The 12,025-nt window shown below is 43.0% G+C and overlaps 1 protein-coding gene across 1 annotated transcript in view; it reads left to right on the top strand.

The window, feature by feature from the left end:
* The window catches only part of pawr (PRKC, apoptosis, WT1, regulator), a 64,965-nt gene extending 57,101 nt beyond the window's left edge, over window positions 1-7,864 (top strand). The window contains exons 6-7 of the mRNA XM_030440200.1: window positions 1,891-1,995; window positions 5,893-7,864. Of these exons, the coding sequence (XP_030296060.1) occupies window positions 1,891-1,995; window positions 5,893-5,979 (192 nt within the window). The 3' untranslated portion in view covers window positions 5,980-7,864. The remainder of the gene's footprint in view (window positions 1-1,890; window positions 1,996-5,892) is intronic.
* Window positions 7,865-12,025: the final 4,161 nt, after the last annotated feature.

Below are 12,025 nucleotides of genomic sequence, written 5' to 3' on the forward strand. Positions count from 1 at the left end.
CCATGTGAGATGTTTCTCTGAGTCTGATGTCTAGAAACACGTTAAAAATCACATTTCACACACTTATTTTGTGTGCACATTGTTCTGTCGGCTGTTCATAAGAGATAACTGGCAGGTAAAACTCTTGAGACTCCAGGCTGAAACTTTATATCCTTATTTGTGATCATTATAAATTGAACCCTACCATTTAAACGTTTAAAATCTCCTGAGATACAGATTTTATTCTTCTGGGTATTATACTGTTCTAATCTATTAAATGTGTCTCTCACTAGCCCTTTTTAGATAGAAACGGCAGCACATTTGCTCCAAGGTAAGACGAAGGTAAAACGGAGGCGTGATATTCCTCCTTTTCCAAAAGCCGCCTCTGAGGTAGGCGTAGTTGGAAGCTGGGCTGTGAACAGTGACAACAAATTTGACTTCAAAATAAGAGCTTTATATTGCACCCCATTGAAGTTTAGAACTGGGTTCTTAGCGGGGGGCTTTTAATTTGAAAGTAGTGACCGGTCTTAGTTTGCCGACACAACAACAAGCTAACACAACCAAACAGCTACAGAGATCCAGGAGACGCTGGCATCTCCTGGATCTCAGCAGCTGTCCAGTTGCTCATCTTAATGTCCGCGGATGAAGTGATGGACTGACTGCTGTGATCAGCTGTTTCCTGGTTTTGAAACTCCCCGGCTGTGGGTCGCACAACAGTGCAGGTCATTGACACCTCCGCCCATCTCACGCAGGGGCCGGCACATTGACGCCTCGGTTTTAGATAGCAGGCGAGGCGGAAATAAGTGTACCCTCCGAGGCGGCAAATCGGCGGACCAAAACAGACCCCCAATTTGCCGGCCTCTGTCTAAAAACGCGGACCAAGCCGCCAAAAGGACGGGCAAATTGGCGGCTTGGTGCCCTGTCTAAAAACGATTAGAGACACCTGTTCTCCAAAGCCAAATATTACCAGACTTGAGTCACAAAACTTTTGAGCAAACTGTATTTATATCTGCTACATGAGGCTTTGTGCCTTGTTGTCTTCATTTGCATCATACTCCCAAACAACACGTTAACAGTTTAGCGCATGTTAGAACTTGTGTGTTAATAGCGCACATACCGTCCCTCTCAGTAAGGAACACTATTGATTTAGTTCCCCGTTGTTGTTGACGGAGGCTGACAGGAACACACTGGCTTTTTTAATCAAGTACAATTTGAAAGCAACACAAAAGCGCAGCGCAGAAAAAAGGATTGTTAATGCTCTGTTCACTGACAAGTGTTGTGTCGATTATTACAGATTCAGTATTTTGAGAAAAGCTTTTGAATTTGGAAATAGAAAATTATGTTTAATTATATAATTACTGTCATGTAACAAAAAGTCAGTCCTTTTATTGACTAAATCCTTTTTACACCAGATGTTTTGGGGATGTAAAATGTCCTTTTAATACAATAGTCTGTTGAAGGCTTCAGTTTAACATCACAACAGTTTATACACAGGACGGATTACTCTCAAAATCAACAGGTATGTCGAGAGGTTCGACTTCCTGCTCCACCTCCTCCTTCCCACAGCCGTTTGGCACAATGCCCACCTCAACTTTAAATGACAAGACCTAAAATACTTGGAGCCCTTTACAGCCATCCCGGTCCCAGATGTAGTGATCTGTATACAATTTGTTTATAAAAGTTAATTTTGAGTTGTTCCTTTCAGGCGGCAGTGATCCAGCGCCTTGTGTGCCAAAGTGTTTCTGGATCTGACAATTACCATTTCTCATAAAACTGAAGTAATTACAGAGCAGTTTGTGGTCCCGTAGCAATGGGTTTGAACCAGATGTGACGCACTGTTTTCAGCTGGTGAAAATATTTATCATTCATGTAATCATCGTGCTGAATCGTGTGCGTTTGTGTGTTTTTCAGGAGCTGGCCAGAGAGCGCCAGGAGAACGTCAGGTTGCTGAAGGCCCACCAGGACAAAGACGACCTCATCGGGAAGCTGAAGGAGGAAATTGACTTGCTGAACAGAGTGAGTCCAGCCAGCGTTCATTTTCTGCTCTGGTGTCTGATATTTTGAGCGTTCCTTTGTGTTCTCATGCGTGGGAGGCCTGCGGGGGCTCTAAATCATCATTTGGCATTTTTAGAGGAGTTGTGTATAATAGCTATGTGTTTTTCAACAGTGATTTCTGTGCAGTCCATTAGGATTTGGACAACAAAAACACATTTTTGGATTTACACGCGATGACAGCAAATGTTACTGTGAGGGAAATTAGCATTTTGAACATCGTACAAAAAAACACCAGTGGTTGCACATCTATACCGAAAAAGTCTCTGGTCAATGTGGAAGGTGAAGGTCTTATTGATTTATCCGACAAAAACAAATTTGCAGCCTGGTTGGAAAGAATTTCAGACGTGATTGCATGTGTCAAGCAAATTGAGAAGCATTTTCTTTTTTATCTTTTTGTCAGCTTCAGTTTTTATTTTCAGTCCTATCGTACAAGCGCTGTTGTGAGCTTCAACTAAGAGGTTGGACAGATGGTTTTGTTGAATAAAGCCCACAAACAAAAAGATCAATAAGGACAAAATTGCAGCTGAAAAACCACCACAAACACAAAGCGTTAAACGTTCTGAACACCCTGTTTCTTTTTCTATTTTATTGTATCACAGTGAGGTGAAATCTCTCAGTCCACTTTCGTTTGATGTTTTCTCAGGCTGAATGTTTTATGGATAACTGGTCTGAGTCCAGCATTCAGAGTTCAAAGAACCTCCAATTAAAACGTAACATTTTGTGTGAATTTGAACTGAATTTTCACCTCGTACTTTTCTTCAGTGAAGTAGAGCCATCTGCCATTAACTAACTACTTGCCATCTTCACCCTGTCAGTGTGGCATTATCAATCCGCCCTTGATGTAGACAAAGATAACAATCAGCCACCGTGGAGAACAATTTTTCCCAGCCTGATGATTAATCAAAGCCAAGATCATGTGAGGCTAGTTAAAAAACAAAAGCTTTATTATCAAAACTGGCATCTAAAGAATCTAAACGCAGCAACACAAATGCAGGAAACAGAGCCAGGTTAAAGAGAATCCAAGAAAAAAAACCAAAAGAGAAATACAAAACTAAGAACAAACCAGAAAGCCACAGGGAGCAAGAGCTGGAACACAGAAGACACACGAGGAGCAAACACTGACAAAGGAAATGAGACTGCCAACAGAGAAAGAGAAAAACACAGGCTTAAATACACAAAGAGCTAATTAACAAATGTAGCACAGGTAAACAGGAGAAAAGGCAGGAAGTGTAAAGCAAAACATGTGACACATCAGGATAGAACCGGAGAATAAAACAGGAAGTAACCAAAAACCCCAAACCACAACGGATCAGAATTTGGGTTTTCAGGATTACGTTATGTTCAGGCAAAGAAACACAATTCTGTTTGCAGCCGAACTTCAGTCAAACACCTCCTGTCTTTCATCTGACAGCTAGCTTTAGCAAAAGAGAAACTTCTTAGCAGCACCAGTTCTGTTCAGTCAAAACTGTACTGCAACATCAGAGAAGTGGCCCAGGCGACAAAGTGAGTTCCCAAATCCAACATCGGGTATGATAAGCAAGAGAAAACATGAAATGACAAGAAACAGAGACTGAAACAGTTATTAAATCGCTCTGTGTATACACGTGTCGTCCCGGAGTCCGTTGACTCCTCTTGGAGCCTCCACAAAACTCTGATGTGTGTTTGCTTTTGTTGTCCAGTTGAAAAATGTGGACATCTGGGGCAGATTGTGGGCAGACCTTAGCACAGTGTGCCACAGGAAGACAGCATAAACGAATTAGCTAAGACATTGATGAATATCAAACCGCTCTGTTGAAAAGTACCACGGCCTATTTGGCTGTCACTGGTAGCGTGGTAGCTGAGTAGCGTGCATGCATAACATTGTTTAACAAAACAGATCACGAAACTTATTTGTTGCCATGCAAAAGGAGAGACAAATGAGCTTTTCACATGTTGGCGGTGGCATTTCTTTCACTTCTTCCTTGGGTTGAACACAATGGGCGTAAGTGCCTACAAAAAATAACTGTGTGGAAGCTCGGCACGATAACAGCGTCCTGGTGAGAGTCGCTGTCGTTGTGGCTCTTCTTAAAAGTCTCTGAAGTAGTGCATTCCAAGCCCTCCCTCAGGAAAATCAGTTAAGACATGAAAATGCTTAGAAGAGTGACGATAAGCCGCTTTACTTTCTGGTTTTAGTCAGAAGTGCTTTTGACAGATCTTGCAGCCATCACGCTGAGGGGTGTTTCACACTGACGTGAACCCGCGAGCAGAGGTCATGCGTGTTGTTCAGTCTGATTCACCTCACAGGTCGGGGGTCCTGTTTCCTCTTCACTCTGTGGTTCAGGGTTCACAGGGTCAAGAGATGCTCATGTAAGCTGAGTATTCTTGATATTCAGCAGCGGGAGTGAAACCTTCTGGAACCTCCGCTCTGTTTCACCCCAGACTGTCAATAATCCCTCCTCAGCTCGCAGCCTTTGCCCGTGTTTTCTGGGTCACGAGGCTGGTGGTCAAATTTATCTCTGTTGTTTTGGCATCTGTAAAGGGAGGTCCAGCAGGAGGGGATCCAAATGAAAGACTTTCATGTCTCAAATATTCAGGGGAAAGAGATCTCGGCTCTCCCCTGTGGAGCCAATCAGAATTAAACAAGGGATCCGCCTCTGCCAACAAATACAGCAGAGACCAGTCCGGTGAATGTTGCACGGTTTTTATCTTGACATTCGGGTCATTATGATACACACCACACCGCCCATCTGCAAACACCACCAGTGCAATATTGCAGGAGGCATCACGCTGATAGCATCACACGGGCAGGAAGCTGGTCATAAGAGAAGGGCTTTATGTAAGGACGGTCAACGCGGCGATAGCCATCAGAAATGTCCCTGAGAGAGGCTCCCGCAAGGCCTGATGGGAAAGCGGGAGATAACGGCTGATCCAGTCTGCCGTCTCTGCAGAGGAAGATTGAACCCTCAGTCGCTGGAGAAGTTTATTTGGGAGAGAAAGAAAAGATAAAGCTCAACCGCTGGACCTGTATCTCCCCCTCCATATGCTTTTGAATAGAAATCCTGTCTCGTAGAGAGCTCTCGTGACTCGTGCGATGGAAGCTGATGAGATCTTTCAACTCATGATGAGGTGGTAGTTTTTCTTCCCAAAGTTTGACCTGAAATAATAATTGTTGGTGGGCGCCTTTAACCTGCATCCTTTGAAATGGGTTTCAAAAGAAGTCTGAAGTCTGCCAAAAGCTCCGCTGTGTTCACCACCTAGTCTCCTACTTCATCTGTGTGCTGTTAGTCGGTGGTGTACAGTGAGTTTTTAGAGCTTTTTCACTGAAAACAGCACCGTGAGAGCGATGAGACTGAGCCAAAACAGTGAAGTTGTGAGCCAGAAAGATTAGAGCAGAAGAAAAGATCTGAAACCTGCTGTAAAGTCTCTGCGTGAGGACACTTCGTCCCACCTTACACTGGTCTTATTATCGCTCTCACTCTGCAGCAGAGACGACATGCCGTGCAGAAACTCGTGACCTCCCGAGTTTGACTTCTTCAATTCCTCTCGGTGCAGTCTGCCTCATTCTCAGGAGCCGTGCGATCATGACTGCTGATGGAAGAAAACGAAAATGAGTAGTGTCACTTCGATGAGGCAGCGCTGAGGCGACTGAGAGCCTCTCTCATTTGCAGCTAATTGAAGCTGTTAATGTCTAATTTGTTGCTATCGAGGCCTGCAGGCTGGAGAGAGGAGGGGAAACCTGGCAGCAAGTAATGTTCGCTTTAACTCCCAGACTAACACTACAACCTGACTGGTCCTCGAAGGTATAGAGGCAGGGTGATGAATATTCATGCGTGTAAAACCTTTTCTAACCCCAGAGCTTTGTGCTGTGCCCTTTTTCAGGACCTGGATGACATCGAGGACGAGAACGAGCAACTCAAACAGGAGAACAAGACTCTTCTGAAAGTGGTGGGACAGCTGACGAGGTAGAACCTCCCTCGACAAACAGCGCAGCCTCCCCCCTCGTCAACGGAGCGTCTCTGTTCTCTCCTCTCTCCTGACCTGGCTCCAGTCCAGCAGCATGGCCTTTAATCTGTTTGATTCTGTCTGTTAGAGGTGAAAGTGTAAAGTAGTCGTCCTCAGCCTCACTCCGAGGGGGATTTCTTCCATTTGTTGTGAAAGCTGAGTGAACTAGAGGCTAATGTTCTCCTGTCCTGACAGTCTCGTGGGGATTGTCTGTCATCTTATGCATATTTAATGTAAATGTATTGTACATAGGCCATCTAGATTGTTCATTTTAGATTTTTTTTTTTTTTTTTGATAAGGTCTTTAAAAAGCAAAAAGTAAAATGAATGTATGTGCTGCACAAACAAGCGCACACAAAGTCTTTTAAAACTTGTTTAGAGGTTTAAGAAAGAAGTCTCCATGTTTGTGCACACAGCAGCCACCCTGCAGGTAAAAGTCAAAAGATCTCCAGTGTTGAAGTGTTTGAATCCAAGTGCACTTTCATCAGTGAACTTTGTGGAGCTTCTGTCGAGGAACTCTTGGACCAAATTCAACACAATTACTGCTACAGTACCATCAGCCAAAGTGGGCATAGTGCCTTGCGATGCATGTGAGATTTTTATTTGTCAATTCTCCAAAAGTCCTTTAAGCCTGGAGCTTTTTTTAATGAACACTCACTGCAGACTTACAATTTTATTCCCAGTGATTTCTCAGTGTTTGAATCCCAACAGAATATCGAACCAGAATGAAGAAAAAACTGTTTTCTGAATCTTTCCAACGCATACCAAGTATATTCTTTATGCATCTCAACATCTGAGTATTATTCTTGTCCTTGATGAAATGTGTCAGGGTGAAACCCACGCCTCGTATATATGTGGACTTTTTTTTTTTTTAAAAGCATTTTGCTCTCTGTAATTCGTTTACAAGTTATGTCTTTGCAATATTTGATAGACGTTTAGCAGCCCGGTCGCCAGGAGATAATGTGAGCAGTTCATGTTTCTGCAAAGACGCCCAAGGTTGACACGTGTAGCGATCGTAGCAAATCAGGTTCACATTTGATGCTTATCAATTACCGTTCACATCAGGAGGTGGTGTTGTTACAATCCAAACAGCTGACTGCAGTTCAAGTCAAACTGCAGGATAATTTTAAAGACACCTGCAGACTTTTTCAGCTGTTTTAGTGGAAACAAAACTGTGTTTTTTAAAGACACCTGCAGGTATTTTTAACTGTTTTTGTGGCGATAACACCAGGTGTTTTTCAGAGACCTGGGGATATTTCTCACAGGAAGTCAGACCATCTCCATCCATGATAGCGGTGAACAAAACAGATATTTTAATCCAAACCATTATGTTTTTCTCCAACCCCAAGTGCTTTTTGTGCTTAAATCTAACCAGAGCACAAGCACGAGAAAATTCAACACACATAAATGTTCAGTTTTGCAGAAACGTCCTCGGCTAACATTTATTCTGACGACTGGGTCGCGATTAGCTGCTCTGTTTATGGCATCTAAGATGTGTGGAGTGAGCTACAGTGCATTTTTTCTGTATGATAATAACCAAATGAACTGAAGGAACATACTATTTGAAAATGCATCTCTTTTGTTTACTCAAGGGAAAGGGCTTGGCTGGTAGAGGTGGAGTTTTACTTCCTGTATGTAGATCATTTTATTCCACTGAGGAGCTGCTCAGCGAGCGCCGCAATTAATCAATAGGTTTTTAGTCCGTCGATAGATTTCTCCGCTTCCACATATTTTGGGGTAAAGATCATCCCCTGGCAGACAGACATCACAGACCCATCTCTCTTCCCATTACATTATGCATGTACAGAAGATTAAGACATTTAATAAAAGTTTGATTATCTCTCTCCTCAGTCGACTCGCTTGTGTTCATTAAGACTAATTTGATGTGATGATACCATGCCACTGAGTCAGTAATGCATTGTGACGGTGGCGGGGGGTTCAGTTCCTCCTCCGACACTCACATTCATTATGATTCAACGTGCCAATCACCAGCCTGACTGCATAAAGGCCCCGGTCCGTGGATATGAAACCTCCATCCACCTCTCGGAGCCTCTATTTACGCTCTTAAAACACATTCATTCCTTCTTTCAGAATGGAGTGGGGAGTTCAGCATCTATACAGGAAGCATATTAACACTAATGTCAGCCAAATTCCCAGATAACAGCCATTTTTCAGCTGATCCAAAGTGCTGGAGGGCTCTCTCCATCATCCCTATTAGCATTTTTATGAACAAGTTGTAGTGTCTGTGATTTGGAGGGCAGAGACAATTCAAATGTGCCTCCGCGGCTGCTCGGTAGCATCCACGGCTAAAGTTCAGACAGCTGTAGAATCCTTTCTGTCACAGCAGCGCCCGATGAATTACGGGTTTTGTTGCATGTCAATTTTCTGTTGTTTCTTTTTTTGTTTTGTTTTGAAGCTTTGCAAGAACGTGTTATTATGTCTACAACCTTTTTGAGATAAGTGACAGTTCATGTTGTGTGTTTGTATAGAAGGAAAACTCATTAGATGGTGGAAAGTGTATAAAACTACAACCAAACAGAGGAGTGACCGCTCTGTGGACGGGACTGACGGACGTTAGCAGGGAAGTAGCGACACAACGGTCATGTCCTCAGTATTTTTCTAGGTAGTTTCTTGTCTTTTGCAACTGGAGGAGACTTATTCAGCTTTTTGGTCGACAGCATATTTAAAGGTGATCATTTTAATGTCAGGAAAAATACAAGATCTGTTGATTTGTATTATTATTTTAGTTTAGTTTAGTTAATTAGTTTGTGAGGAGTTGTTGATCTCCAACTAAAGTTTATACTCCTTTTTAAATACAAAGAAAACCTGCAGTATATTTTAGATATTCTCATGTAGCAGATGTATTCTTTATTAAACATACACAAATATAGATAATGAAAAACTTTAAAATCAGTTTCTCTTCTGTAGCAAATTGCACATTTGGGCTCCTGATCAGTCCACGGGTGCGTCGACATGATGTGGTACAAGCCTCCGAGCCAACACTGCATGGCAAAAAACAAACTTTCAGCGGTTGCTTTAGAAGGAGAGCCAGAAAAAACAGCCAGTAGCCCGTAAGAAGTGTCCTGACATGTTTATTATTTCTTTTTATGGAGGGTAGAGAACAGTCACAGAAAACGGGGATGGGAACAGAGAACCACTTTCAGCTGAGAACTGGTTCCAAATCGTCTGATTCATTGGAAATGCGTTTTCCTCCGAGCTCGATTCATTTATTTTTTTTTTTATCAACACCGGCAAGTTTTTCTGACAGACGTCAAACTCGTGCGTCACTGCCGGGAACTTTCGACAAGGAGGAGTCATGGCGGAGGGGAAGAATCGGTCCATTTCAAGAAGAAATATTCAGAAACAATAACAGAGAAAATGTACCAGCAATCGGACCAGTACGTAGAATCGGTTATGGCACTGGTCAATCAAAAGGATCTCATCAGTTTCCATCTCTAGTTCAAAGAAAATCAAGTGGTCTCAATTAAATCAAGATGCTGCCAAATGCAACATACCTGACACGAAATGGCAGCAGCAGGATTTCCCCAGTTGCTTATTTTGTCTTTGCGTTTGGCAGAACAAACACTCGTCTGTTATCTCTGAGAGATCTCGTCGTGCCGTTGATTGAACTTCAGCCCTTTATTCTACAATTTCCCCACCAAATATTTAATATTTGTTTGCGTGTACGGCTGCAGATAAACACATCTGCCCCCACAAAGAGCACCAGATCCTGAGAGGCTGATATTTCTGGGGGGGGGGTTAGAGATTAGAAGCAGGCTTTATCTCGTCCTTGTAGAAAAACCCAGCCATATTTCATTATCAGCTGGTTTCATGCTCTCCGTTCTCCGGCCAATCTCCTCGATCTCCAGGGTCCCCGGTGCAGGGAGGCACTCATCCAGGCAGAGGTTGTCAGGGGTCAGGATGCCAGAGAGAGCGAGAGACGCATGGCTGGACCGACGCCGGGCATATTTGTGCAATTTCCTCGGCCTGTTCCTCGTGCTCGACTTTATCACAGCGGCCCCGTTTTCTCCACCGGCGGCCCGAAAATGACTCGAGCCTACCCGTGCACCTTTTAAACCTCATTATCTCCACTACGTGATAACTGAGTCGACACTTTAAAGCCCAAATATTCAAATCAAAGCGTCTTTCGTGATGGGAAATGATTGCGCTCAGACCTTCTGTGGCGACCTAATGTCACACTGTCTGTGCTTTGAGCAGAAGACACAAATCTCTCACTGTCTCGGAGACGTCTCTGTCGTCCCGCCATGAAAGTGCTTTTTGAAGCTCGGCCAGCCGTCTTTCTGAAGAATAGAACGGCTCCATGTTGGAGCCGGAGCCGCGGTAACGAGACTTCAGACGCCTCCCTCAACACCTGGACCTCATGCTGGGCTGCCCTTTGTTGAAATGCCCTGTAAAAGTCAATGGGATTCTGATACAGTTCACAGACTGAGTGGAATCAACTAATAGCAGTCCAAAGCCATGACATTTACCAAATGGCATTATTTAAATGGTTTGGCTCGGAGTGATGGAAAAGTTTTGTTGTGTTTTGTTTTTCTTCTCTGGCCTCGCCTGGAGTTAAGAGCTTCAACTAACGATTATCATCATTAACGATTAACTGCGGTCTATAAAATGTCAAAGGATTATGGAAAATGCTCATCTTCGCCTTCAAACTGCCAGCCAGTAGCAAAGGAGGAAGTCAGGTGACGTGGAATAAGCACAGGAGTTGTTGTTTTAGGTTTTAGTTCAGTTGATTTCCTGTTTTATGTTGGAAGTTTATCCACGTGTGTCATGTTTTTCTGAACACTTCCTGCCTTTGTTTGTTTTCCCCTTTTTCTGTGTTTCGTTTGTCCATCAGTGTCTGTTTGGCTTCTCCTGGTTCATTTTTTTAAAGCTTGCTTTTTATTATTCAAGCTGCCGTCCTCTGTGTTCTTTTTTTTTTTTTTTTTTTTTGATGAACCGTGACAGCAGGACTTTCATCCAGGAGACCTCTGTTCAGGTACAGTGTGAAACCAAAAGTGTACGGTAAGTTATTTTAACATAGGTAGGTGGTAAGTTTCACGCAACTGAAGTCACATAAGCAACACAGTTATTTTAACCCAAACCACAATGTTTTCTTAAATCTAACCAAGAACTTCTTTTGCTAAAACGTATGACTCAAACTACGAACCTTCTCATTCATTTAGGGGTGTGGATGTGTTGAGTTGATGAAGTTTAGGCACTGAAACCTCTTGGTTAGGGTTAGGAAAACATCACGGTTTGGCTTAAAACACCTGTTTTGGTTGCTACGATCACAGCTGGAGACTTCCAATGAAAAATATCCACAAAAAAGTCTCAAAATGTCGGCAGGTTTCCTTAAATGCTACTGTTGCATCCTTGCAACTGGGCTGCAGTGATGCCAATTATTATAAAATGATAATGTGATGCTGATAATGCCAGCCAGGTATTTATTATTAAGGTTTAACTCTATTTTCCTATTTCAACCGACTTAAGAGAAGTTTTATCACATTTTGACGGGCGATTATTACTTTATCCAGCAGCTATTACATCATCAGCTGCTGTAAAACACGTCTGAACACCTTGTATCCGTTCCATCTGGCCCATTTTATCACTGCAGCAGCTGTCACCTAAATCACTCTCACCAAAATGACTCCTGTCTACCCCCTCCACCCCTCGTAACCCATTATCCTAAAAAAAGACATCTATTTGAGATGGCACTACAAACCCATATTCTGCTCCGTCCGTTGGCCTGTTGGCGGATGCTTCCACCGCTCTGACTCCTTTAACTTTGTTCCACCTTAAGTTAAGTACCCTGGTCTCGCCAGTTGATCTACTTCTTGGTGGTAACGTTTAGTTGTTGCATGTTTTTTTGCCGTTTTGCTGGAGCAGGATAAACAACAGTCTGTCGTGTCGCATCCAGAAATCTAATCTGGCCGGTAAAAACATATTCTGAATGTAATTAGACAGAAACACACTTTGATTTGAGCTTCAATATTCATGAGGAAGCTCTGCAA

This window comes from Sparus aurata, chromosome 14 (assembly GCF_900880675.1).
Source record: "Sparus aurata chromosome 14, fSpaAur1.1, whole genome shotgun sequence".
NCBI classification, from domain to species: Eukaryota; Metazoa; Chordata; class Actinopteri; order Spariformes; family Sparidae; genus Sparus; species Sparus aurata.